At 37.5% G+C, this 25,269-nt stretch overlaps 2 protein-coding genes and 1 long non-coding RNA gene across 4 annotated transcripts; 1 reads left to right on the forward strand and 2 right to left on the reverse strand.

Moving 5' to 3' along the window:
* Positions 1-899: 899 nt before the first annotated feature.
* LOC131796964 (uncharacterized) lies at positions 900-11,191 on the reverse strand. 2 transcript variants are annotated; one of them, XM_059114582.2, is made up of 13 exons: positions 11,004-11,191; positions 8,980-9,033; positions 8,656-8,794; positions 7,614-7,688; positions 7,203-7,318; positions 5,983-6,132; positions 5,176-5,361; positions 4,546-4,601; positions 3,686-3,784; positions 2,998-3,071; positions 2,457-2,620; positions 2,124-2,210; positions 900-1,845 (listed from the first exon to the last, which is right to left on the reverse strand). In XM_059114582.2, the coding sequence occupies exons 1-13, from the start codon at positions 11,079-11,081 to the stop codon at positions 1,759-1,761; spliced, it is 1,365 nt and encodes a 454-aa protein (XP_058970565.1). In that variant the 5' UTR covers positions 11,082-11,191; the 3' UTR covers positions 900-1,758. The 2 variants fall into 2 exon arrangements, with proteins under 2 accessions (XP_058970565.1, XP_058970566.1); XM_059114583.2 differs by lacking the exon at positions 8,980-9,033.
* LOC136278168 (dymeclin-like) lies at positions 11,140-25,251 on the forward strand. Its single transcript, XM_066161565.1, has 17 exons — positions 11,140-11,449; positions 13,070-13,122; positions 13,267-13,360; positions 14,162-14,337; positions 15,143-15,206; positions 15,674-15,799; positions 16,324-16,427; positions 16,954-17,127; positions 17,331-17,418; positions 17,997-18,099; positions 18,779-18,904; positions 19,314-19,427; positions 19,942-20,036; positions 22,024-22,132; positions 23,737-23,919; positions 24,505-24,621; positions 25,005-25,251. The coding sequence occupies exons 1-17, from the start codon at positions 11,310-11,312 to the stop codon at positions 25,161-25,163; spliced, it is 2,025 nt and encodes a 674-aa protein (XP_066017662.1). The 5' UTR covers positions 11,140-11,309; the 3' UTR covers positions 25,164-25,251.
* Positions 16,917-22,827, reverse strand: LOC136278199 (uncharacterized). Its single transcript, XR_010716243.1, has 3 exons — positions 22,731-22,827; positions 17,526-17,681; positions 16,917-17,053 (listed from the first exon to the last, which is right to left on the reverse strand). It is a non-coding gene; the product is annotated as an uncharacterized lncRNA (long non-coding RNA).
* Positions 25,252-25,269: the final 18 nt, after the last annotated feature.

Below are 25,269 nucleotides of genomic sequence, written 5' to 3' on the forward strand. Positions count from 1 at the left end.
CATTTGGATTGTATCGCTGGCATTATTCGCATTGAGTTTGTACTTCAACGAACACCACGAATTGGAGAACGAGAAATATATCTGCTGGGAGACCTTACCGCTGAAGGGGCTACCACGATCTTACCGAATTACCATTTTCGTCACCATGTATTTGATACCCATGTGTATAATTGTGTACTTTTTGGGAAAAGTCTTTGTTCATCTCTGGTTTCACGAAAGAAAAAACCCTTCAACGAGCTTGGTACTTTTGAAGTCACGTCTACACTTAACACAGATTCTTAGCAGTGTTATCTTGCTGTTTAACATTTGTTGGCTTCCGTGGTTCATCTTAGAGCTGGGCTCAGGTTTCGGCAGTTCCTTGGTATTAAGATCGGGTCTGGCTTTACTGGCAGTGGCACAATCGAGTTTAAATCCTTTTCTGTACTCGTTTCAGAGTCAGAACTTTCGACAGCACCTACGGAAAATAGCAAAGAGAAGGAAAAGTAATCCAGTAGTGATTGGCATGAGTGTAACAAAAAGAACTGGAAAGCTTTTTGGTTAAGTACAGTAAGACGAAAATCAAGGTTTTCTTAAGTGACAGTCAGCCCGGAACCAAGCTAAATATGGCCAAACAAGAACTCAAAGTAAAAACAAACAAACCTGAAACGCTTTAGGAAACGTTTTGGGAAACGCTTCGACCAATCAAAATGCATGAAACGGCAAAACCAGTGGATCCTGGATTATTTAATCCAATTCGACAGCTTGTCAACCATCTCGACTAACTGGCAATTATAGGTCTGTAATGCATACAAACAAGTGTACCTGTTGTGCAAAGTGGACAACCATGCTCCGACAAATATTCCCCAATACGTTTTCTTTAAAACTTGAAATAAGCAGGCATACGAAAAAATACGGCAAAGTAAAATGTTTCAGTCATTTATTAAGTGATAAATGCATGCAGCGTCCCAATAACACTTGGAATATTTCGAATTCTTGGCCTCTCCTGAAATGTATATGCAAATGTATCACCGCCTTACAAATTTCCTATTATAAATTTTTGTTTATCTGAAGTAAATTCTAAAGTTCTAGAACTTGTGATGAATCTTTGGATACCATAGTGCGATCATGAAAAAAGGTTCTTTTTTTTTTATTTAATCATGTGATGACTACATTATCATAAGAAATTCTAAGATACATTCAAAACTAATCTTTGGACGATACAACGAAGCGAGCCGTTTTTTTTAGGATTGGCTACCGTGTGGACAAGATGGCCAACCTTTTCTGCTCGGGACTATCCGCTTTGAACACGAAAAAAAGACCAAACCAAATTTGTTCAATCAGATTGGCTGGATATTGGTCCCGTTATTCTTTGTTTTTACCTTGAATGCAACAAAAACGGCAAAAAGAGAACTGAAACAATATCCAGCTATGTTGACCTCAAAACAGAACATCAACACACTTCATAATTTTACCACACACTTAGTCGATAACGCACTTCCTGAGATATATGATAAATGGGCTCGGAATACTACCAAGTTATCCCCCAATATTTCAAGTATTTCAATGATGTGTCAAAAAGAGCTTTTCCTGTTTTGCTGTTGGAATCTTTTCGAGGCGAAGATGCTTTTTTTTGGTTGTATTTCCGCGGTGATATTCAAATCGCATTCCTCCCTGCGAAAATTCTTTGCACACGTGGGAGTAACCCTGAATAGCATTAATGGAATAACAATGATGTCTTCCGAGATATGTCGATGAAATATCGGATGCGCGCAGTCTGTTTTATCGTTGACTGTGGTTTGTAGTGACACCGGCCATGTCCAGAATCGCTCTGTCTGGGTTTTCATCCCACCTCCCGGGTCGCTTTACCTGTAGCAGGAAAAAAAGCGTCACTCTTAGTTCATGGAACAACCCACGGATTTAATTGCGCATGGCCTACTTTCTTATAATGATACCATGCATGCGTTAATTCCCGTATCAAAGACCTCCTTTGTGATCCGTGTGTATCCCTAAAGTTATGGCGGTTCACTATTCCTGATCTAAAACAACTCCTCTCTTCGTCAAACTAAAGTTACTTGGAACCTGGATTTCCAGAGAAACTCTGCTATCAGATAAATATTTTCAAAGTAATCTCCGCTTTTTCAAACCTTTTGAAGTTTCTCTGCTTGTTTTCGTTCCCATTGTTGTTGTTTTTGCTGTTTTGCTTTCAATTCTTGTCCACCACATCCCCAAACCTGAAATCGAAAACACAACGAAGAAGCAAAATGTTTGATTCAAAGCGAAGACGTAGCGTGTATCAAGAACAAATAAGCACCGTACTGTGAATTTGGATCAATGTCAGCAACTTCGCACCTACCCCTCCCCTAACCCCAAAGTTTGGGTTAATTTTACGTTAAGGGAGGAAAAAGTGCGCAGTTGCTAATATTGACATTGATCTGAGGATCTCAAGAATATCTAAGCGGTTGCAGTGATGTTTGTACCTCTATTTTGTTGATGGTCTGTGGCGTCAAATCCATCTGATAATGAAGTTTAGCAGCAGTTAAATCAGCATCCAGTGTGACACAAGGCCTTGAAGTCTGACCCAGAACTATCCCTGATGGCAAACCTCTCGCCCTCTCGTTAAAGAAGATCAAGTTTGGACCAGCTATTGAACAAAAACGAAAAGATTGTAACCCTCGTTCCTAGTGTGTTCTTACAGTGTCATACACGATTGTCTGCCGACAATGTATTGACGTTCCCTTGAAACAAGCTTAGCTAACCTTAGCTTCGCAAATCAGCCAGTAGACTATTTTTAGGGTTGATCTGGCTGATGATTTACTAATATCCTTTGAACTTTTGCATGGAGCAGACAAAGACAACAAATGAATGCTAGAGCTTCCTCTCTCCTACACGCGCACACATAGCCCGAAAGTCATCTTGCCCTCTAGTTTAGGGCGACATAACTTCGGGCGAGATGACTTCCAGTCGACTTGATCGGTTACCCCGTGTATGCATCAAACTGTAAGCGCCCATATTTCTCACCTCTTAACACCCGAAACTTGGGTCTCACTTGAATAATCCTACATCCAGAATTTCCCCAGCTTGATGATGATTCCCTGAAGGACAAAGGATGGAACATTACAGTCATAACTCTGAGTAACTACCTTGGTCAGCTGGTTTTTAAACCTTTCACTTCAGAAAACGATCGACAAGCAGTTTTATTTCATTATGATAACTAAAAACGAGAATTACGATAGTCAATTTATGTTTTACAATACCTTTACAATCTGGTATGACAAACAACTGACTACAAAACACGATACCAATAACATTCACACAAACCCCTGAGGGGGGGGGGTTAGTCTGTAAAGCATTAAGACCAACACACAGTCAAATGCATGTGGCTTAAAAATGACAACTTTTTATATAGAAAAGAATTTACGAACTGACACAGTGACAAGATAGGGTTTATAATGACGCTTACGCGGGCTTGTCGGAGTGGATCCTGTATTCTGATTGGCTACCCCAAATGCTCGCTCAAGATTTCCCATTATGATCATACAGGAAAAAAACAATCCTCGTAGCTGAGTTCACAAAACTTAACAATTCTCACAAATTTTTTTCAACGCAAAAAAATAACAGCTGGCGAATGCCAAAATCATCTTTAAATTTCTCTTGGCTTGGAAAATAGGGCATGTGTACTGTTTCATATATACATTCGATCCCTTACCTCCATTCGACATCAATAGCTGCAATGAGTAATCCTTCCTTTCCAACCTTTAACAGAGCGACAGTAGGTCCACGGTAATCCATGCAGTGATGCTTGAACCTAAATCAAATCAAAATACCATCGGTGATTTATACTGAAACCAAACAATTCTAACAATAAGTCAGCGGTTTTATCAAAAGCCGGTTACTGGTGGCGGTCTACCGCTGACTATAAGATCTCTTACCGCCGTCTCTTTAACCAGCAGGCTCACGTGCTTGTATTTCGCCTTATGGTTCCTTTCCCGGACACGGCTGCATATTATTAGATCGGCAGCTGCTTATGGAAAAATCTGTTAAAAACCCCTCGTATGTTGTTACTTTTCTCTACACTCCAAGCTGTAAAGGCTGATGTTATTTCCTGAAAACTGTACAGTATGAGCGAGAGATGTCCTTTGCCTATTCACAAAGTTAGGAAACATGAGTTCCAACGGGGAATCAAACTTCAGACCTTTTGGTGCTTTACCAAACATAGCCTGTCAGCAGACCTTCATTACCAGCGCTTGAGCAGCGCGAATCGATAAGAGATCTACAAGGCGTCTTACGCTATTACCGCCAGAACCTAGGATAAACCTCTCCCCGACTCGTCTCAAAATTTCCCGCGGGCGGAGAAACACGCGTCCTAAAGCACTTATAAAAGAGGGCCTACTCGCAGGCTGTACAACTGAACTACAAAGAACTCTATAATGAGTCAGGTACTTATGGGGTGACACGCGTCTTGCATACTGTTACAGTTGACGTCTGCTAATTGTCTCTGACCCGCACTCATACCATATGCTCAACAACTCCCTCTATCCCTTCAGAAATGTTCAGCAAATCACTCACCTGTTTAAACTCTGACCATGTTCACGACTATCATAGAGTAAGGTCCATTCTTTACACTGGAAAGATTCAGAAAACAGTGAGAAAGTGGATAAAACATCAACATAGCACTGCGCAAACTTCATCACTATTTTACAGAGCTTCCCCACTTGATATTTCAAAGCACACACAAAACCGCTAGCCAGCTACACCGGCTAAAACCTCTCTGCTCATACTTTTCAGATCATGCTGTCTTAGAATTAGGTCTTACTTCCTTTTCTTTTGCGTGATTTCTTAACAACAATCAAGAATTACACTTCACCATTTTCTCTCTCAGTTACGTATTGTGCGCTATGTTTGATCAATTTAGCGAGCCGTATTTCACTGTGCGGCCCGCTAAATTCAGAGGTTTGTTTGAATTGAAATATTTCCCTCTATCTAAACCTAGAGATATCATAAATATCTTACAAAACTTTTTCTTCCCGGTCCGTACTGTAAGTTACGGAACCTTGCTCTTTCCGCTAGAATTTAAGGCTAGCGCGCTCAGCGCTTCGCTTTAGCAGGCGAAAAAAGCTCGGTTCGTAACTTACACTATGGACCTTAAAGTTGGTTAGCAAGGGGTATTGAAAGTGTTACAAGACGAAATTAGCTTACTCTCTCTACAGGGTTTGCAATTCTTTCTTCTAAGACTTCTGACTGGAGACTGCCTGTGTTGAATGTTAAAGGGGTACCCCTTATGAAGCAATGTGGCAGGATGGTAGAGAGAATCCACAGGGTTTCTGTATTCAGTAAGGAATGGCTGTGTATTGGATCTAAGACGCGTGGTATTGCTGGAAATCCCTGTAACATAAACATGCAGTTACCCTAAACAGTAAACAGTCATTCAAGTGACAATTAATTTACTACAAACGGGCTTAACTTATCTGGAAATTACCTAAATTAGTCATTGTCCTTGTACATTCTTCTGAATCAATTATTGTATTTTCTAAAATGGCTTGATGATGTGTGCCAGAACAACTGCAAGACTAGTGCGTCCTACTCTCACTAGCTTGGATTGCTGCTAAGGCTAAAAATATCTTATTGTGTTTGTAAAACAAAAGGAGGTGAAATAATACAAAATTACTAGTGGTGCTCCTTTAACTTCATGAAATTTTGTATGTGTGTTTGTATACTCAATTTACTACTCTCCCAATGGGGCCCTCCATTCTTTCAAGGGCCAATACAAATGAATGAAACAGTAACTAAACAGAGTGTTTAAAAATAGCAACTGGCAGAAGGCAGATCAGTTGGCTTTACACAATGAGCAGCCAAGGAGTTGAACTCAGGGCAACCAAGAACAAATCCGAGGAATGGCAGGATGGAGGGTTTGAACCTAGGACCATGTGATTTCAAGAACATTACCCCGACCACTCCCACCACGCTGCCTCCTCCCAGTAGATAACAGTAGATAACAGTAGCTACCTCTGGAGTGGCTGCTGCAGCTGAATTTCCTCTTTGCAGGAGCATTTTCCTCATCCAGCAGTGAATTCCATCAAACACTCTTGGGCAGTTTTGTTTGGCCCAGCTACAAAATGTTTGACAGTCTACCTGAGTGTTGTCATCATCACCAATCTTTAAAAAAGGAAAGGCAACAAAAATTGAGGTGTAATAAAAATAACACAGTTAGTTAACTGTGTACTCTATAAACTATTTAACCCTTTAACTCCCAGAAGTGACTAACATGTAACTTCTCCCTATGATATTTTTACATTTTCTAACAAACAGTTCATGAGAATAATCAAACTTATCAGGTAGAAGTTTTTATCTTGATCTTACATCAAATTCTCACAACTAATTTACAAGGAATTGTGTGGCAGAGAGAGGAGAGAATTAACAATCAGATCTTGGGAGTGACAGGGTTAAGAGGGTAAATTTCTAAAGAAACTGTGGTGCTGTGTTAGTGGGAGAGTATAAACGGGGAATTTAGTATTATCAACTGAGTTGATAACATAATTTGGCCTCCATAAAGAGTTTAAAAGGTGAGCAAATACAAAGCTCTGACGAAGGGCTAACACTCAAAGGATCAGCTTTTAAACTCTTTATGGTGGCCAACTTACGTTATCAACTCAGCTGATAATACTACATTCATTACCTTGTGTACTCTATAGCTTATCTCACATCAGTTGCAGAAAGGTGACCAAAAATAGGCTAAATTACTAGTGATGTGCACATTAAGCTTCATTTGTTGTGACTTTATCTCATTCACCAAATGAAGTTTGACATTCACCACAATCAAGGAAATAATTCAAAAAATTAAAATCATTGCAGCTTAAATTATAGCATGCCCTCAATGTTCAGAACTCATGTGCATACACTCTACATCCTCAAATAATTTACTAGAAGAGGAATTTTAATTAATTTAATTTAATTTTCTAGAGCCATACTTAAGTTTGTTCAAATTTAAGGTAACTAAATTAAAAATCAGGGTATTCCTGTTGATTCAAACACAATTAATTAAAAGTAACTCAGCTGTGCTTTAGCTGTTCCTACCATTTTCAGCAATATCAGGAAAAATATACACATTATATGAAACATCATTAGTGTGTTACACATGAGATGACTTCAGCCTTGGCAGACTTTTAAGCCTTCGAAAAATTTTTGAAAAATAATAGTTGGCATCAACAAGAAAACTTTCAACTCACAATTGACCTTGCCCACACATCTGCTATTGTTTGTGATTCAGGCTTAGAACTCTGAAGGGCAGTACCAGCCACAACAACAGCAAGAGATCGTGAGATATGGAACATCTCCACCAGATCTGTTTTATTGGTTAAGAAAAAATGATGTTTTAGGAATCAATCCATCATAACATTTGGAAATATACTGACAACATTAACAGTAGGACCACAAACCATTTGCCAAGATCTGCCCTCACAACAAGACTGAATGCAAGCATTAACAGGGTGGAATGGAGCATGTGTTCTTCATATTTCTTGGCCATTTAATTCTTTCCGTTGTACAACTCCTTTGCAGCCTAGCTGGAGTCAAACTCCAGACTCTAGACTCTGTGGTATATTCCTAAATAAAATAAACCTTGCCAGTTGATAATTTACCTGTAAATGACATGGTTGATTGTCCATCACTAAACAGTGCAAAGTATAATTCTAATCTTCCTGCAGATGTTGCTCCTATGGAAATGAAATAACCACACCACACATATAAGAGGGCATAACATTCTGCTCTTGGACATCTTCCATAGGAAAAGCTAGCTTCAGATGTTAATAAAGAGCATCAATAAATTATCATTCCTACTCAGAAGGAAAAATAGTTAACAACTCATAATTCACAAAGTGACTTATAAAATGTGGTTACTAAATACAGGTGTGATGTGAGTCACACTTGAACATTTTGCTAGTTAATGTTTGACAGTTGTAATTCAAGCATTGGCCAAAAACTGATTTTGCGATGTAATCATTTACAGCAGAAGAACACATAGAGGGTACAAATCAATCTGGAAAATTAACCTCAGTGGAACAACCCCTATTTTACTCTCTTAGGAGTTGGGCAACGTAATTTATCACTTTGCTTCATGTTATTTTGTTTTCTCACATCTTTGGTTCAGGCATTTTTGTTTAATTGGTCCTTGACTTTCAGTTTTTAGTTTTTCCACCTCATGCCATGTGATTTAGAGCATATTCAATAAATCTGGCTAAAAGTAACTACTCTAGCATGGTATATTAGTTTCCATGGTATCACCTCAATTAACTCACAATTGCAGTCAAGAATGCAACAACAGGCGAGAGTGCTAGGAGGGGGAAAAGTACTGTCTGCTGAACTTTAGTTGGAGAACCAACTAACTAAGTTGATCAACATAAGTGAAAAGAGAAGTACTCAAGTATGCTTTGTAAAATGATATCACTTTGTAAGAGATAAGTCAGTTTTGTAAATTCTAGATGGCAGCTTCTGCGCTGACATCAATTCCATTTCAGTGGTGGCTAAGAGCAACTTTTTTGGAGGGGGAGGGGTGTTTCCTTTAAAGTAACACCTTAGGCTAAAAAAAGATCAGACTGAGGGAGTAGTGGCTATCAAACCTACAGAATCCTTAGTAGAACAATGTAAAGGGATACACCAAGTCATGTATTTCAGAGTCAACACCTTTTTCTAAGAAAACATCAAATCCATTGACAAACTCATCACATCCTAGTTGCACTGCATTCCTGTCACATCCTCCACTTAATGCTATAAGTGAGAAGAGTGGCTCATCAAATTCATTTACTTCAGATCTGAAGTAGTTCTGAAATGAAATAAACATAAACTGCAAATTAAAAGTCATTTACAAAAATCAATCTTTTAAACAGTCTACAAAAACCTCTACACCCTGTGTTTCTTATATGGTATTACTGAAAAAAAGGGGAAAAAAAACCAAAACGCCACAAAACAAGGGTTCTGTCATAACCAGAAAACAAAAATCTGCTTTACCTGAAATACTTCTTTTCTTATGGATGATATTCCATCTGTAACTTCAGCAAGTTCCTGTTATTTAATTATACCAGATAAAAAAATTCCATCTCTTGCACCAATTTAACTTACTTTTCATTCAAAAATAAGTGAAAGGACTATGGGACCCTGAGGTTGCCAACAGGCTTATATCATATTCTATCCCTGTCCCCAGGCTTCCACTCTTTCAAGTGGAGCTACCGCACAAAACATGCAAGCTGTTACAATTCTTAAAATTAGTTACAGAAGAAGGAAATATAGACAGCAAAATATCAACTTTCACCAAAATCTACATAAGCTTTGATATTCTAGATAAACTGCAGGTCTACCATGACTATAGTGGCTGAGGGCTGCCACTCGAAATTTACAGCTTTTTTAGGACTGAATAAAAAATAAAAGAAAAAATAATTCAAAGCTAAAAGTAAAATGGAACATGACTGTAAAACAAAGGAAAAAGAACAATTGAAAGTAAAATAAAGTAGAAATCATTGCATGGTCAAAGTAAAAATCATTATAAAATAATAAAACCGAAATCCAAGGGCAATTCACATTGAAATAAAAAATAAATTCAACATCAAATCAAAACAAAAGTCAAAGTGAATATCGCTGAGGGCTGCCACTACCATGATACTGTGCGGGCATGATTGTATGTCTCATCATACATTGTATCCTTTGACTCAAGTGATAAAGTTGTTTTGGTCTTGAGTGACTTTAGAAGAGTTTTTTAGTGTTTTGATGTCAGATTTCAGAGAAGCCTTGTGGAAAAATAATGCCGATCCTGAAGAGGCTTGGCTGAAATATATCAGGCAAGGATCACAAAGACAAGAGATGATAAATTTCCTCACTAATGACTTTCCACTTTGTGCATGGAGTCTAAGAATGCTTGATAGAAGGCTTATCATTTTGACATATTTTTCAATGATGGTACTGTTAAGTAGATCAAGTGATGAAGGCACAATGCACAATAAAATTAAGGCATTGAAATACTAAAAAACTCTTCTAAAATCACTCAAGACCAAAACAACTTCACAACTTCTGTAAAGGTACACAATGCATGATGGGACATACAATCATGCTTGCACAGTGTCATGGTAGTGGCAGCCCTCGGCCACAGTGATATTCACTTTGACTTTTGGTTTGATTTGATGTTGAATTTATTTTTTATTTCCACATGAATTTCCCTTGGATTTCAGTTTTATTTCGAAATGATTTCTCTTTGATGATGCTATTACTTTTGCTTTTAAATTTGATTTTTACTCCATTTTTCTTTCAGTTGTTCTTTTTCCTTTGTTTTGCAGTCACATTCCATTTCATTTTCAGTTTTGGTTTATTTTTATCTTTTATTTTTTATTCAATCCTAGAAAAACTGTAAAATTTTGAGTGGCAGCCCTTGGCCACCATACATGACCTTCAGTGTGGGAATTCTGATATACTCTACCCAGAATTTTCTGCTTTAATTGTAATTTCAACACAATTTTAAATTTAAGAAAAAGATTAATAAAACCCTATACTTTTCTATGAAAAAGCTGGACACCTTATCCCGAAGGCAATTTTATAACCCTATGCTATTTTAGGAAAAAGCTGGGTAAAATTTCCGCACAACCCCATACTACATTATGCATTCAGTTCTTGACTAGAGAAAACAATGAAAAAAACAATACATTTCCATTGGGAAAACAGATTTGTTTTGACAATAGTATGGGGCTGTGCTGAAACTTTACCCCTACGCTATTCTATGAAAAGGCTGGACACCTTGTTCCGAAGGCAATTTATTGTTTTCGCCCTTGATTTCCCCATCCAAGAACTGTATGCCTAATGAAGTATATGAGCTGTGCGGAAATTTGCCGAAAGACTACCGGTCTTTTTTTTTAGAAACAAACACTCATAAATACAGCATACAGCGAGTATAATAAATGGCTAGCTCGAGCTGAAAGATGTTTCAGAAATATTAAAATTCACAACGTATAATAGTTTCTACAATCCCCAGACGGAAACGCTCGAGATACCTTAAATAATTTCGAAAGGCTTTCGTTGTGTGGTGATAGCTTGATTGGCTCTAGCTGGGAGGTCTGCTTGTTCCCCATAGTCTTTACGTTTAATTTCCATGCAGAGGCGTGTGAAATACAGCAACTTCAGTGAATTTCAAGCCACGGCCACATGATAAACATTAGCACTCACCTGAATGCAGGCTCGCGTTTAACCTGATTGTCAGCGGATTACTGTTGAAGAATTCGTGGCACTCTTCAGAAGCTCAACTACAGAATAAAATGCAGCTTTTTACAACTTTTCTATAGCTCGAGTTTCTGCTCAAAATGGGGGCTAAACCCTCATCTATAAGCGATTTGCAACACAACCCTGTCCTCCAAACATTTACTGGAGACACAGCGATTGGGGAAGAAGAAGAGTTTTGGCAAGATATCTTGGCGTTCTCGTTTCAAGCTCCCTACAACAGGTTAGCTAAAGCCAAATTAATTTAGTCCTATATTTGCGCATTAATTTTTCTTTAAATCTGAGAGATGATTTTGAAAGAGCCAGGTAGGACTGAAGTGTGAGCTTCTCTATTTGACGCTTTCTGCGCGGAGGGATAGTATTTCTTTTAAGACCTAACTACATGTCAAATTAAGGTACAACGATCGATAGTTTGCTTGTAAACATTGGCTGAGTTATTAAGTTTATGATTTCTTTTGTGAAAGCAATCTGTGGCTTGTGCTTTGATTCTGGCGCACTTTCGTACAGAGGGGAAGACGCATAGAATGGTTTTGGAAATTTCGTCAGGAATTATTTGTTTTGATGAAAAAGTTAGCATGTTATTCACTTGATTTACCACAGTCTGGTGATTTAATTGGCAATCACGAGATGGTTATGGAATGGTAAGGGGGCTCCTTAAATTTCGTTTTCGAAGCTTTGAAAGTGCTGTTCGTTGATTCATATGGTTTATCACTCGGTCATATTTAGTTTGCCCATACTGGCTTAAGTAAAAATGATGACCAGGCCACTCAAGGGAGAACTAAAGTAACTCGCCTAGAGGAAGAATTCCGATCCACTATCAACAGACTGTTGGAAAAATTTCGTGACTACATGCATTTAGAGTAACTGGACTGAGATTAGCTTGGCACTTGATTATTAAAAAGGCTGAACTTTGGAAATCCATTGTTTTCCCCACAAAAGGGTTGATACAACAACTTTTCAAAAGTTATTACTGGGTGGCTTCTTATTACATCTGCCTTTGACTTGACTTGGATATCAGTTGTAGAACTACTTATTTCACTTGCCTTCTGTTATTATACAGCCAGCAACGTAACAGTTTCTTTTCAAAGGAAATAACTGTGAGACTATTGCATCATTATGACATGGCCAGTCAACTGCTTTTGTTAATTTTCTTAAACATTACTGACTGCCTGTAGAACTTTCAACTGTTTATAATGACCTGTACTTTCATTCAAAGATACAGCAAGGCTTTCAAAATTCAAGAGCAAGCTCTAGACATGTGTTGGAGCTAAAATTATGTGCCACAAACCAATGAAGAGGCAGAACCAGTGGTCGCAAACTTCCTTTGCTGCCTACCACTATATGCCCAAAATTTATACAAGTCACATGAGGGATTCCCATACACTTTTGAAAACAACACTAACGATCACTGAATTTAACCTGCCTAGAGTGTATCTTATATACTAAATTGATTTAATTTACTATCTACGAGGCTTATGCAGAGCATGTCCAAATGAACCATTGATAAATTTTAAAGTTCAAAATGTCAACAATCATGCCAAATAAAGGATGTAATTGAAGTCATAAGCCCAAATGTTATAATAGTGGAATATTTAGAGCCGGGAAAGAAATTTTTAGACTTGGTTTTCATGCAAATCAAAGAGAGTAAGAATAGTGCACTTCAGTCTGTACCCACAATGCTTAAAATTTTTCTTACAATATTTAGGAAAAAGAAATTATCACTCTCTCTGCTATATCTTTTTATAGGATTTTTTCAGTTTACATTTCCTTTTTTGTTAGACAAAACTGTACTTCCACATTTACAAATAGAATTGAAATCAACATAGTTTTCCTATTCTTTCAGTGCTGATGCCAGATTGTTGGAGGAAGCTACAGAACCAATTTGTCAAAGGCTAGGTACATGTTCAAATATTTGAAACTTGTTCCAAGCAAGTATCAATTGATATTAGATTATTTTGATTTATAAAATCCTTCTTAGGACTTAATCTACACTAGATTAATTTATCATAAAGTCAGTTAATTATTATTTCATCTTTTCAGTTGGAAACAATTTAACAACAAGAAATTTTGTCACCCTTATAAAAGTGTTTTTGAAAAGAATACCAGATTTGAAAGACAGTACAAAATGTGACAAGTAAGTATTCATAGCTTTGTTAATTGGTTTTACTCAATTCTGTTAAAAGTTCTTTTCATGCAGTTAATATTAATAGGTAACTTGACTGTCAGGTATACAATTCAGGAATTGATTGGCAAGTTGAGTATCATGTGTCTGTGTGTCTGTTTTTTTTATGTTTTTAAAAACATACTTGGAGCATTTATTCTCAGAGCATGTATGTGTATACTCATCTAAAGCTTGTTTGGTTGTTTGGAGAGTTCAGCTGTGGTTTGTAGCCATTTTTGTTGCAGTTTGATTAAAATTTTAGCTAAAGAAATTTCTTCATGTTACTCCTCAATTTCCTTTGTCCAATTGTGGACAAAATGGAAATTAAGAGTCAACTAGAGTCCAGCTGTAAATCAAATTACAACACAGTGATAACCCTTTAACTCCCAAGATCTGATGAACAGTTCTCCCCTCCTGCTTCTACACTTTTTCTTGTAATTAGTTACTAGAATTTGGTGCTAGATCAAGATAACAACTTCTACTTAAGTTTGAGTTTCAAACTTCTAGATAAGTTTGAGTTTGTGATCACCTGTTTGCTCAGTAATATTTGGATTTTTTAGGGAGAAGTGACTTGCATGTTACTTCTGGTAGATAAAGGCTTTAAGTTGATAAAACCCACATGTATGTTGATTGACAAGGCCTCAGTTTGAGATTTTCCTTTCATTTGATAAATACAATGCCAGTCCTTCAAAATGTAAGCATACTAGTCAGAGTGCTTTAGTTGAATTATTTTTCTGCCTGACTGATATCACATTTTTTTTTTGCTTTTCACAGCAGTGACTTCACATCGGAGAGCTACAATGCCATCCTTCTTGTTCGTAGTTTTTCAAAATATTTTATAGAGATGTTACCCAATGAAGAGGTTATCAGGCATTTAGGAGGCTCTGTAGTGAAATCTCAAAGTGACCAGGATGTGTCTGGCTTCTCTGGACAAGTGTTGCACTGCACAGGTGATGATTGATGCATAACATACATATACTGTTATAGGTGATAAAGGTGATAAATTGTTGAACTTTCTATGAGCAACTCCTCCTCAGTTGGTATTAATACCACTTGTTGGCCTGCCTCTGCTGGACCCTTTTGACCAAATTCCATTTTAATTTTGTGGGATGTATGAAAAAAAACATAGCAAGTTAGCAACAGGCTTAGTTCATCTATAAACTGTTGATCAAATCAGCTGCAGGACCCAGTTGTTCAAAGGATGGATAATGCCATCAACTGAATAAATAACCGTCTGATAGATCAATGTTGACAAAACACACAGACTTGTCCACTAGTAAAGATCTACCCAGTGAATGGTATTAGTTACCAACAACTGGGCCCAGGCCCCTGTTGTTTGAATGGTGGATAATGCCATCCAATAGATACATTTCTACCACCTTCTGAAAAACTGCAGTGAAAAGGAACCCAATAAGAATATGAGATGTAAGCTAGCCCCCAAAATTGACAAATAATTTCACCATAATGATTGAAATATTTCTTAATTTCAGATACTCTGTTTATTTGTCAATTTCCATTCTTTCAGGACATTAAAAAATGAATAATAATTACTATTTTGTTGACCTTGATATATAAAAGTTGGTACCATTTTTATAATTTATTATCACTATTAAACATGGAATGATTACTTGTTGCACTGCTACTGTCCTTGCCTACATAAAAACTGACACCCACATCTGTAAATAACTGCCATGCATGCAGTTATTGAATTGTATTCATTTGATGTTCATGATCTTTTATTGTCTGCTTTTGTAGACTGTGGAATTATAGAGGATCTTATTTGTGGTCTTATTGATGTCATTGTCAATGTGCCTGTCAGGTATCATAAAATAAGATTTTTTTTTTCTAATTTTAGAATTATTGAATTTGTTAATTTAATTTATTAATTTTCTATTATGACTTGAATAGCATTTTTACCTAATATTGTCAGCACAGAAGTTTAGATACGTATAAAGTAATTATTTGGTTATTGTTAAGCAATTCTTCTTTGCTATATGTAATGCAAAGGTTTCAGGATTACATGAAGTAAAATGATTTATGATTGTTGACAAACTTCTACTAATACAATGTATATCTTTTAATGGATAAATGAACTTATGGAATCATCTTAGCTTTTTATTGAACAATTTAAACATACATTCTTAAGTCTCAATATTCTCTAGCTTTTCTTTTCTTGCATATTATTTTTCCTGATACATAAGCTACATGATACCTGTACTAGCATACAGTGCAACAGACTTTTACTGGGACCAGAGGTTGATTTTTTTCCCTTGTTTGTTTCAACAGTGAAGTGACATATCCCATTCATGTTGAAGCTATAAACACTCTGTTGGTCATGTTATCAGTTCAGATGTTTGACTCTGGTGCATCTCACAGTAGTATCTTCTATCAGGTTATCATGAAGGGAAAATGGTAAGAAAAACATAATAAGTATTTCTAATTATATTGATTGTTTGGATATGAAAATTTTGCTTGTTTTTGTTTCTTCATAGGAAACTGTATGTCAATGTCCGTCAGAGTACTTATATCTATATGTTTTGACAAAGGGCAACAACTTAATATGTCACTTTTAAAACTCTTTACGGTGGCCAATTTATGTTATCAACTACTATAATACTGAACTGCCCTACTTATATGTATATTTGGTTCTGATATAAAACTACTCACATGACTCATAGAAATTATATAGTTTTCAATCAGTTGCCTAATTAGCAATTATGCTCTTTGTTCATTATATAACACTATTTATAATTCTACTACTTGTGCTATCCATTATTCATTTGTCTTGTCTAGTAAGTGGTTGTGAATGAAATTAGTTACTCCAGACATACATGTTGTACTTTTGGCATTCCACTACAAAAAAATTGCTACATATATTTACTTTACAGTTACATTAGGCATCCATGACTGCATGTGATATTTTCTATTACATATAGCAATTCAAGTGCAAATGACCTTGTCAGAGTTCTTTTAAAGAACTTCATCAAAAGTGAGAAAACGCCAGCAGAGCTTACAAGAGTTACCAATGGAGGCTGGTTTTGTAAGTATTTGTCGGCTGTCCAGGAATTTTCCTTGATCTTTATAGAACAAGTACAGTATACTGAGGGTTGATGGCACTTTACAGTGTACAAGTGAATATTAGGAGGAAATTGAAAAGTAAAGATTGTATTTCACAAATACTGAAGAGGTACTAGTGGTATATAGAATTGCTCTTTCAAATTACCCACATCTTTAAGCTTGGTTATTGGACAATTTTTTTTTATTGTTTGATCAAAGACTACTTTATATTTGTTTATTCACCTTGTCATGGAAGCCTGAGGATGATGAAAAGTCAGGGTGGGGGAGGGGGAAGGTGGAACCTGCATTGGACAGGAATCCTATGTAGGGGGGGCCTCAGAATAGCAACACACCTTGATATTTAACTGGGATGAGTTCTTGAAGGATGGGCAACATGCCTTGTATTCAGATTATACTGACCACCCTGTAATTGCACCAAAACTGCCATTAACATGACAATGGTAGAATTAATGGTATCTCTCTCTTCTTTTCTTTTTCACTTTTTTTAGCTGGTGTATGGTCATGGTTTGGCTCTCAAGGCACAAGTGAAGGGGACTCCTCCCTTATGGCAAATCAGAGCTTATTGTTGCTGCTTGTTCTTGTTAATCACTGCACGCAGGACAAGAAAAAAATAAATCCTTACAGACATGCGCTGTTTTACTTCACTAATAGGAAACTCAAAGGTATTTGAAATTTTTTAATCTTCCTACATGTACTTACAATAGCCAGATTGCTCTAAAAATGGAATTTTTCCACTGTTCTCATCTATTGGTTTTTATTTCACAATTGGAAAGATTTTTTTACACAAATGCATACAATCTCTGAAGATTGTAGTGTAAGATGTTTGGATGCATCCTTTCACATATTCAATGCTATTTTTATATAGAAAACATGATGGACCAAGACAATTTGGATAAAGTGGGTGATCCTCCCTTTACGCTCCACATTGGAATGCTGTTCTCAGCAATCTGCAGGTTGGCATTATCGTTTTGTTTATCTGGTGGGAGGTCTAAGTTTGGGTAAAAAACTGTGTCTAAGTCTTGCATTTTTTCACTTAGGATTAACCTAGAACAATAAATACCTTCATTTAGTTTTCTTGCCTTTGGTTTCCTTTTTCCACTTTGCTCCAAATGGCACAGAAAAATAATGTCAGACTCTGGCCTGTGTTGTCAAAGCTGGCCTGTTATTAGGGCATGATTAGCCAATCAGATGAAGACTCTGTCTCCCTGAGATGTTTCTGCAAAAAAGATATTATGAAGTACTGGTAACACCTTTGATGTACTCAATCTGGCAGTTCTATTATAAGATGTGAAAACTTGTTTAAGGACCTTATTACAGAGAAGACTGTAAAGAATAATACTTGACTGTTTTGCTACTTGTGTACTTATATGTAATGTAGTTGCACTGAATGATTGTTGCAGTCATTCAGTTATTGTGTTAGATAATGATCATGGCTGTAACAAGGCCTTTTCTGAATCATATTCAACTATGGACATTCATTATGTCTGAGACTTAAAGGTAATTGTTGATATATGTTGTTGGTTACCAACAGAGATCTACATAAAGATCAAACAACACTTCTGTTGTATTTATTACTGCATCGCAATTCCAGTGTGGCATCTTTTATCCTGTCGAGGACAGATATTGATAACTTGGTAAGGGCTATATTTTTGTATTTGTGAGCAAGTCCCAATTTTATTTGCAAATGTCACACCCTTGTAAAACTCTCTTGAAGAAGTATACTCAAAGTGCCTACTACCAAAAGTCAAACTCAGAACAAATTCGTATCCATGGTGCCTTATACTAGTGGGGCATGTTCACTTTTTTATAGTACGAAGCTACAAAGAGCATTGTTCGTTCTCTTGCATGATTAAGTCCATTTTAGGTTTTCCCCCCCCTCCCTGAGAAGTAATCTGTACCCATATATGCTTCTTGGTGGAGAGGCACAGCCAAAGTCAAGTGTTTTGTCCAACAATGCAGTGCAACTACAGCGGTTATTGATAACTCTTGCCATAAGCGGCTGCCGATGTTGTAATAGACGGCTGTGCCCGGAAAGGGGTCGAAAGGCAAGACCTAAACACAAAACCCTGTTTACATGCTAAACAGAAGGTAGTCAGTATGAGGTTTAATAGGCAGCGGTGACTGGGTTTTAACGAATCCACTTCATGACCTGCTTGAGGCTCGAACGTGGACTTAGTGATCCTACCTCTAAAGCAAAACCCATCAGGCCACTGAATACAGTACACATGCAATAATGAATGTGAACTTGATATATAAAATGCCTTTAGCTTTTCAGCTGCTGGTCTTTATATTTGTTTCTTTCTGTCTTTCCAGGTGATGCCGATTCTAAAATTACTTTATAACGCTGATAATCACAATGCACATCATATTTATATGTCACTTATTATCCTGTTAATTCTGAGCCAGGACGAAAACTTCAACAAGTCAGTTCATGAGCTGGTAAGATTTGCACTTTGAGATATTTTTTCTTCTCACACGGGGATTTTGTAAACTTCGAGTCATTCCTGAGTATTCTAACTTCAGCCTTAAACGAACAGTATCTCGATGTTTTGTGCAATTTTAGGAGAAGGAAACTGTTAGTTTAAATGGAACAGATATACTGAAAATAATTGTTTTCTCGGAAAGACGAAAACCTCAAAATCAAGATTAAGCGACAAAGATGTATAATTTATTTGGCGTAAACGGCTTTGTGTCGCCAAACTGTGTTTAGGGCTGAGGATGTATGATGATGATTGTTCCGTCTTTGTGTGTAAGGTTTATCTTAAAAATTTTCACTTTAATTATTTATTAATTGGCTGCCGCTTGACCAGCAAGTACTAGATGTTTTATTTTCTGGGTTTTCTTGCAGGTTATTCCCACAATACCGTGGTATACAGAACGAGTTATTACAAATATTACCCTGGGGGGTCTACTAGTGTTAGTTGTGCTCAGAACGATACAATATAACATGACCAAAATGAGGGTGAGTATTAACTGTAGATATCATCATCATCGTGAGGCAATTTGACAATCAAGAAATAACCAAAATTTTTGTTTGACAATTGTACAAATACACAATACATTCCTATGAATTAAGCAAAGATAAACTTTTTTTTTAATGTGAAAACTTATGTATTGTTCCTAGGTTCCAGGAAAACTACTTAACTATCATCTTAAATGAACGGTTGGAGCTCCGTTAAACCGTCATTTTTATTTAGAAGTACTTTTAATTAGTTTCTGCAATTTTTCTCAAGTAAAGTTATGATTCTCGCAGTTGAGCGACCATTTAAGTAATTGCAGAAAACCCATGGCTCCCAGATACTAACTGGGCGCTACTAACAACTGCGCTACGAGGCCACACGTTGGAACTGGGGCAATTTAAAGTTAGAGGGTTTTTCTTTCCCAAATTTTTGTTATATAATCGCAGTTCACTTGTGAGAATCAATTCATCGGGCACTGATATATTTGCAAACTAAAACAGTTTATATTTACTCCAGGACAAATATCTGCATACTAACTGCCTGGCTACACTAGCCAATATGTCGTCACAGTTCCACGCGCTTCACCCATATGTTACACAAAGAATTGTCAGGTAATGGTTTTTATACCCACATTTATAGAGTAATTTTTAAAATAAAGGGTCGATAAAAAAATTTAAAAAAACCCCTCCAGAAGTAGTGTTAGTAAACTGGACGCAATAAAGAAGCGCAGAACGAAAAAGTGAGGACCTTTCCAAATCTTCTCTCCTTTTTCCCGCTTTGAACAACCATCGCGCGCTGTTCAATGCACGTTCAAAACAGACTAAAGTCATCCTGGGTTGCTTCAGTTTTATTTCGGTACGTTTTGTGACTGTTCCAAAAAAAATACTCGCTTAGACTTAACCAAACAGTTGTTGTTCAGGTTCCTTTCTGTTCAACTTCAACCAGTATCCTCGAGTTTGCTCTTAGTTCTCTCTGGTTCCTTTCAGTATTTTCGTTCCCCTCATCAGCAGTTGTGCTCACACAGCCGGTGAACGACGGTCTGCCGCCACCTTTAAAACCTCGTTGTGTTGTCTGTTGAACATGCAAGCCAGCTGTCGTGATTGGGTTTCACCTGAAACCACGGCTGCCCATTACACCATCGGCGGATGCTGATGGGAAATGGTACTGAAACCCCTGCTTTTACAAAACTCCGTCGTAAAGCCTCTCTCCCAACAAACATGAAAAATATTCGAAATTCCAATTCGACTTGAAAACAATGAACGGAAGATCCACCTCGTGGAATGTCCACCGTTACTGCCCATCGTTATTATTATTATTATTATTATTATTATTATTGTTATTTTTACTTATTTCGATAGATCGCAACAATGACATTTTTGTCAGAGCATGTCGTCTGTAAAACGTCGTACCGCTTAGACAGCTCCTTAGACGGTGCATTTAAGGTCGTGAATACAAATAGTCACAAACCGCAATTACAAGGCGTGTTTTACATGTAATACTAAAATGAGACTTTAACTTTCATCACTTATCATGTGGCCATTTTTTTTTAGCAATGCTGCTGATTGAACGACAGGTTGTAACACAGTAAGCTCCTTCCACATGTCCGACACAATCGAAATGATTTATAGCAGAGTTTGACCTTTTTTAGGCTGTAAGGATCTTAATTTGAATTATATCGTCCCAAGCGATTTTTAGCGACCTACTAAGCCGCTAATTACGAAAGTAAAGTTCCTAACGTGCGACTGTGCAGCATGATAATTTTACTTCAGTAGGCCCGGTTTTGCAGATTAAAAGAATTTTCGTTTACCGCTGGAGCACGCCTTTTGTGGTTTAAGATGAATGAAATTCTGCTGAGAGCTAGTTCTTTTGATTTTGCATTTAGAGGCAGAACATTAACAAGAAGAGAAAAGCAATATTTTCAAATATTCTTCCTTGTCATTTTATACCGAAAAAGACTGCATAGTAGAGTGAGTCCGATTGCGAATCGACACTTGATATGCATACGAAGTTTTCTGTTGATTGAAGGTAGTTAACTTTTGCGGGATTCTTTCATCTACAAGAGCACAAAATGTGGATCATTAAAAGGAGAAAACCAGCCCCCAAATTTTTTTTTCGACATTCTAAAGAATTAGCCGAAATTTGTTCAAAGGTTTTCATTCAGAATCTGTGTTGATCATCAATCCCCAACCCTAAACATCACGTTCTTTCTCTCTTTTCCTCTTCTTTGATCTTTAAGTAGCCTCCCACTTGAATGTATCGTATCGGATGCTCCAATTTGACAAGGGTTTTTTTTACGGCGCAAGAAACAAAGCGAAATGTGTGACGGAGCTGCTCAAATTGTGCTTGAATGTTCTTAGATCAATCCCGATGGATATTTACGCTCTTGGTTTCTTCACTGTCATTTGGGCGATCACCTCATCAGTTGTGATTTCATACTCCTCTTCCTTTCATGGGGGTAACCTTGACTTTGGAGAGTTTGGGATCCAAAAGGCTTTCCACAGTGGTCGCCTTTTAACAAGAGAGCTATCAACGAATTTAATAGGGTTCCTTCTGATCTGTCTCTGTTAATCATTTGATTTTGTGTTTATTCAACTCTAGTTTGTACGCTCTACTGTCAAAGAAGCACGCTAAGGTGACAGAGCTGCTGAAACAAGCTGAAAGTGGCAACCAAACGCAAAATGCAAACGAAGCTCACAACAGCGACCACGTGAGTATCTCGGATTTTTGTCTTGTAGATAAATGTTAAATGTCGGTGGTTCTAATCGCTGATGTTCGACACACTGCACACTAAAGACTTTAAATACTCTGATCGAAGCGATCGGCAAAATCCGCCATTTGATACTCCACCGCGAATTATGGGTGATTTCAATGATTGCCGTGATCGGTGTAAAGACAGAAACTCCGGCTGTGTAGGACGGAATAACAATTTTTTTTAATCAACCTCGCCCTACTACTTAACTCTCTCAGTAATAAAACGGGCTACAGAAAACGAGGAAGCCAAGCTTGGACTTTAGTGTTATATTCGTTTGCACGACGGCGATGAACACAAAATGTTAAGTTAGTCTCACTTACATTGGAAACTTAGATCAGATTTTCAAATATCGCATTCTCTTTATATGATTGTGCTTTACTTTGTTCGTTTGTTTGTGTTCTATTTTGCTTGATTTTTTTTTTTTTCGGAAGAAGTGTTCCGCAGTACTGAAAATAGCCCGCGCAACTGGAGGGAGTTTTGGAGTAAAAGCCATATGGCCCTGGGGCCATAATAAAATTAAATAAACCGCAGAGAGAATAAGAGAAAAACTTACTTATCCACACGTATGACACCAACATTTATCTCACACTTCCTGCTGCGCCGGCTTCATCAGAAACGTGCAAATATTCTCTTCTAGAAAATATTTGCGGAAAAAAGGAGACAGGTTATCACCCAAAGCCTGTGAGATGGAAAGCAGATTAAGATTTATGACCCTCCTACTGCGTTTGGCAGCTCAATCAAGATATCTTAGACGCAAAAATTAAATCAATTACATTTAGCTACGAAATAGACGGTCTTTCTTAAGTGCGTGGGGTACTTGTGTCTGTCTTCTACTAATTAATAAGTTTCTGGTTTTTTAAATGAAAAAAAAGACTGGCCCTTAACCTGTATCTGTAGAACCAAACAGAATTCTTCATAAAAAATGAAACACATTTGGTTTTACTTAAAGGGTTAACTGTTTGACTTAGAAGTGGGGTGTCGGTGATTCTAACGAGCGGCCTACTGCTACAAGAAAAACAAATTCAAGAACAATTCAGTGACAAAGTTCAGAGAAATTTTCAGTTGATCGTCGAAGGTAGTCTTCATTGCCTTGGTTTGCATTACTTCACTTCAAGATTGGCCTCGAAAAATCTCGTCAGATTTACAACAAGACAGCATTAACTAATACCATTTGTGACTGGTTTAGTCGCGTCTTAAAGCAAGGGTTTCATTAACCTTTTTCATTATTGTCTGCGGAAAGGCGGCTTTGCCCGGAAAAGGCTCCTTCCCTCTGGGGATGTCTTGGGGCAGGCTAAACAGAAGACACTAAGAGGTCTTGTACACGGCGGTCCACTGGTCACTGGTTTTTATTGGCACGCCTGTGAAAGATCTTTCACATTTATTTGTTCTGAGTAGTCGTCGGTTCCTTTGTTTTGATTAGCGTTTGTGACTACTTCGGTATTGTTTTTTTACGACATTTGTTGTTACGCACTTTGTAGTATATACAGTAACAGTAACAACTGTACTCCTCTCGCCTTCCTGAACCTCTCTTATGATTTGTGTCCAATTTCCTTCCCCAGCTGGCAGACCTTGCAATTCTTGAAGAAGTGATCCGTATGGTGTTGGAAATCATCAATTCGTGTGTTACCAACACACTTCATCATAATCCAAACCTGGTGTACACCTTACTCCACAGAAGAGAACTATTCGCTCAGTTTAGGACGCACCCAACCTTCCAAGATATTATACAGAATATAGACACGGTGAGTGAATCCTTTATGTAACCCTCTAACTGTGAGCAGGTGAGATGCGAGTGATACATAACTTTTCCTCGTTATATCAGTACCAAAGGTGAATAGATACAATGCCAAATTCTCCCAATGAATTCTCCATAGATTTTGTAACAATCTGAAGGGAGAATTATTCATCACATCTTAGGAGTTTAGCAGTTTCAAGAAAGCGTAGAATTTTTTAGAGATGGTACAATATGCACCGAAATGGAATCTTCAAATTTAAACTTTAATTTCAATTGGTAGTTTCGATTCCTTCGACGTGTGTGTCAGATTTTGAACTGTGGTTGGAGACCACAATCAGCTACCACACCCTGTAGTGAGAGCTGTAAAACAGTTTAGGCGTGACTGTTTGTTTTATCTATTGAGAAGGAAATCGTGTAGCCTATAAACAGCTTTATTTTTATCTCTGTTGAGTTATTTGGGCACAATGACCTCCTATATGGCGGTTGTTGCTAATCACTTAAAAGGGTTATCTTTTAATGGTGAATGCGCAACAGTGGACAGTGATTCTTATCGATTGTTCAAAATGAGATGACTAATGCGTATTTTTTTTAGGTGTTGGCATTCTTCAGTGCCCGCCTGGAGCAGCACCCAGAGCAGACGCTGTCTGTTGGAGTGGTGCTCGATGTCATTAAACAAGGAACACTTCAGTGGCCTAGAGATAGACTCAAGGTAACGAGAGTACTTATGATGATGTACGTGTGACGTACACTTTCATTCCAACAACATTCTTTTTCCGTGCTAGCTTTGCATTCAGACAAGCCCAGAGAGCACCTTTTGTAAGAACCCCTACACCTCACTACCACAAGTTTGGATCTATTGAGACTGATCTCCTTTCTTTAAGATGATAACGTTGATAACGGTTGTTACCCTATCGTCCTTACTGAGACAGTAATCATTATTCTGCTAAACTTACTGATGCCGCTCCTGCACTTTCAAGGCTGTCATTGAGGCACTAAAAAAGCTGTCATTTCTCTTTTTAAACAAAATGCAGCGTCATTGGTGAAGTAGTAATTGGTTTTTTAATTTTTTTTTCAAACTCCTGCTTTCTGAAGAAATTTCCTGAGCTTAAGTTCAAATACGTGGAGGAAGAACAACCAGAGGAGTTTTTCATCCCATATGTCTGGTCCTTAGTTTACAAATCATCGACACTTTACTGGAACCCAGATCACATTCAACTCTTCCATCCTGAGTCTGACGAGTCTGGATCGTAGAGAGCAACTCCAAATATGGTGCGGCGGGAACGTATCCGGGATGTTGCAGGATGTATCAAAGGTTTCGATAGACAGTGGACTTGTGCAGTAAAGAGTAACATTAGAA

Source organism: Pocillopora verrucosa, chromosome 1, assembly GCF_036669915.1.
Source record: "Pocillopora verrucosa isolate sample1 chromosome 1, ASM3666991v2, whole genome shotgun sequence".
Lineage (NCBI taxonomy): Eukaryota > Metazoa > Cnidaria > Anthozoa > Scleractinia > Pocilloporidae > Pocillopora > Pocillopora verrucosa.

Excerpts from the sequence above, each read along its gene's own strand:
- LOC131796964 (XM_059114582.2), bottom strand. The coding sequence starts at position 11,081 with ATGGGGAACAAGCAGACCTCCCAGCTAGAGCCAATCAAGCTATCACCA. Across the intron at positions 5,362-5,982 it reads CTGCAGCAGCCACTCCAGAG|GGATTTCCAGCAATACCACG; the intron begins GTAGCTACTGTT and ends TTTATGTTACAG. Across the intron at positions 2,211-2,456 it reads AGACCATCAACAAAATAGAG|GTTTGGGGATGTGGTGGACA; the intron begins GTACAAACATCA and ends TTTCGATTTCAG.
- LOC136278168 (XM_066161565.1), top strand. The coding sequence starts at position 11,310 with ATGGGGGCTAAACCCTCATCTATAAGCGATTTGCAACACAACCCTGTC. Across the intron at positions 11,450-13,069 it reads TTTCAAGCTCCCTACAACAG|TGCTGATGCCAGATTGTTGG; the intron begins GTTAGCTAAAGC and ends CTATTCTTTCAG. Across the intron at positions 14,338-15,142 it reads ACAAGTGTTGCACTGCACAG|ACTGTGGAATTATAGAGGAT; the intron begins GTGATGATTGAT and ends CTGCTTTTGTAG.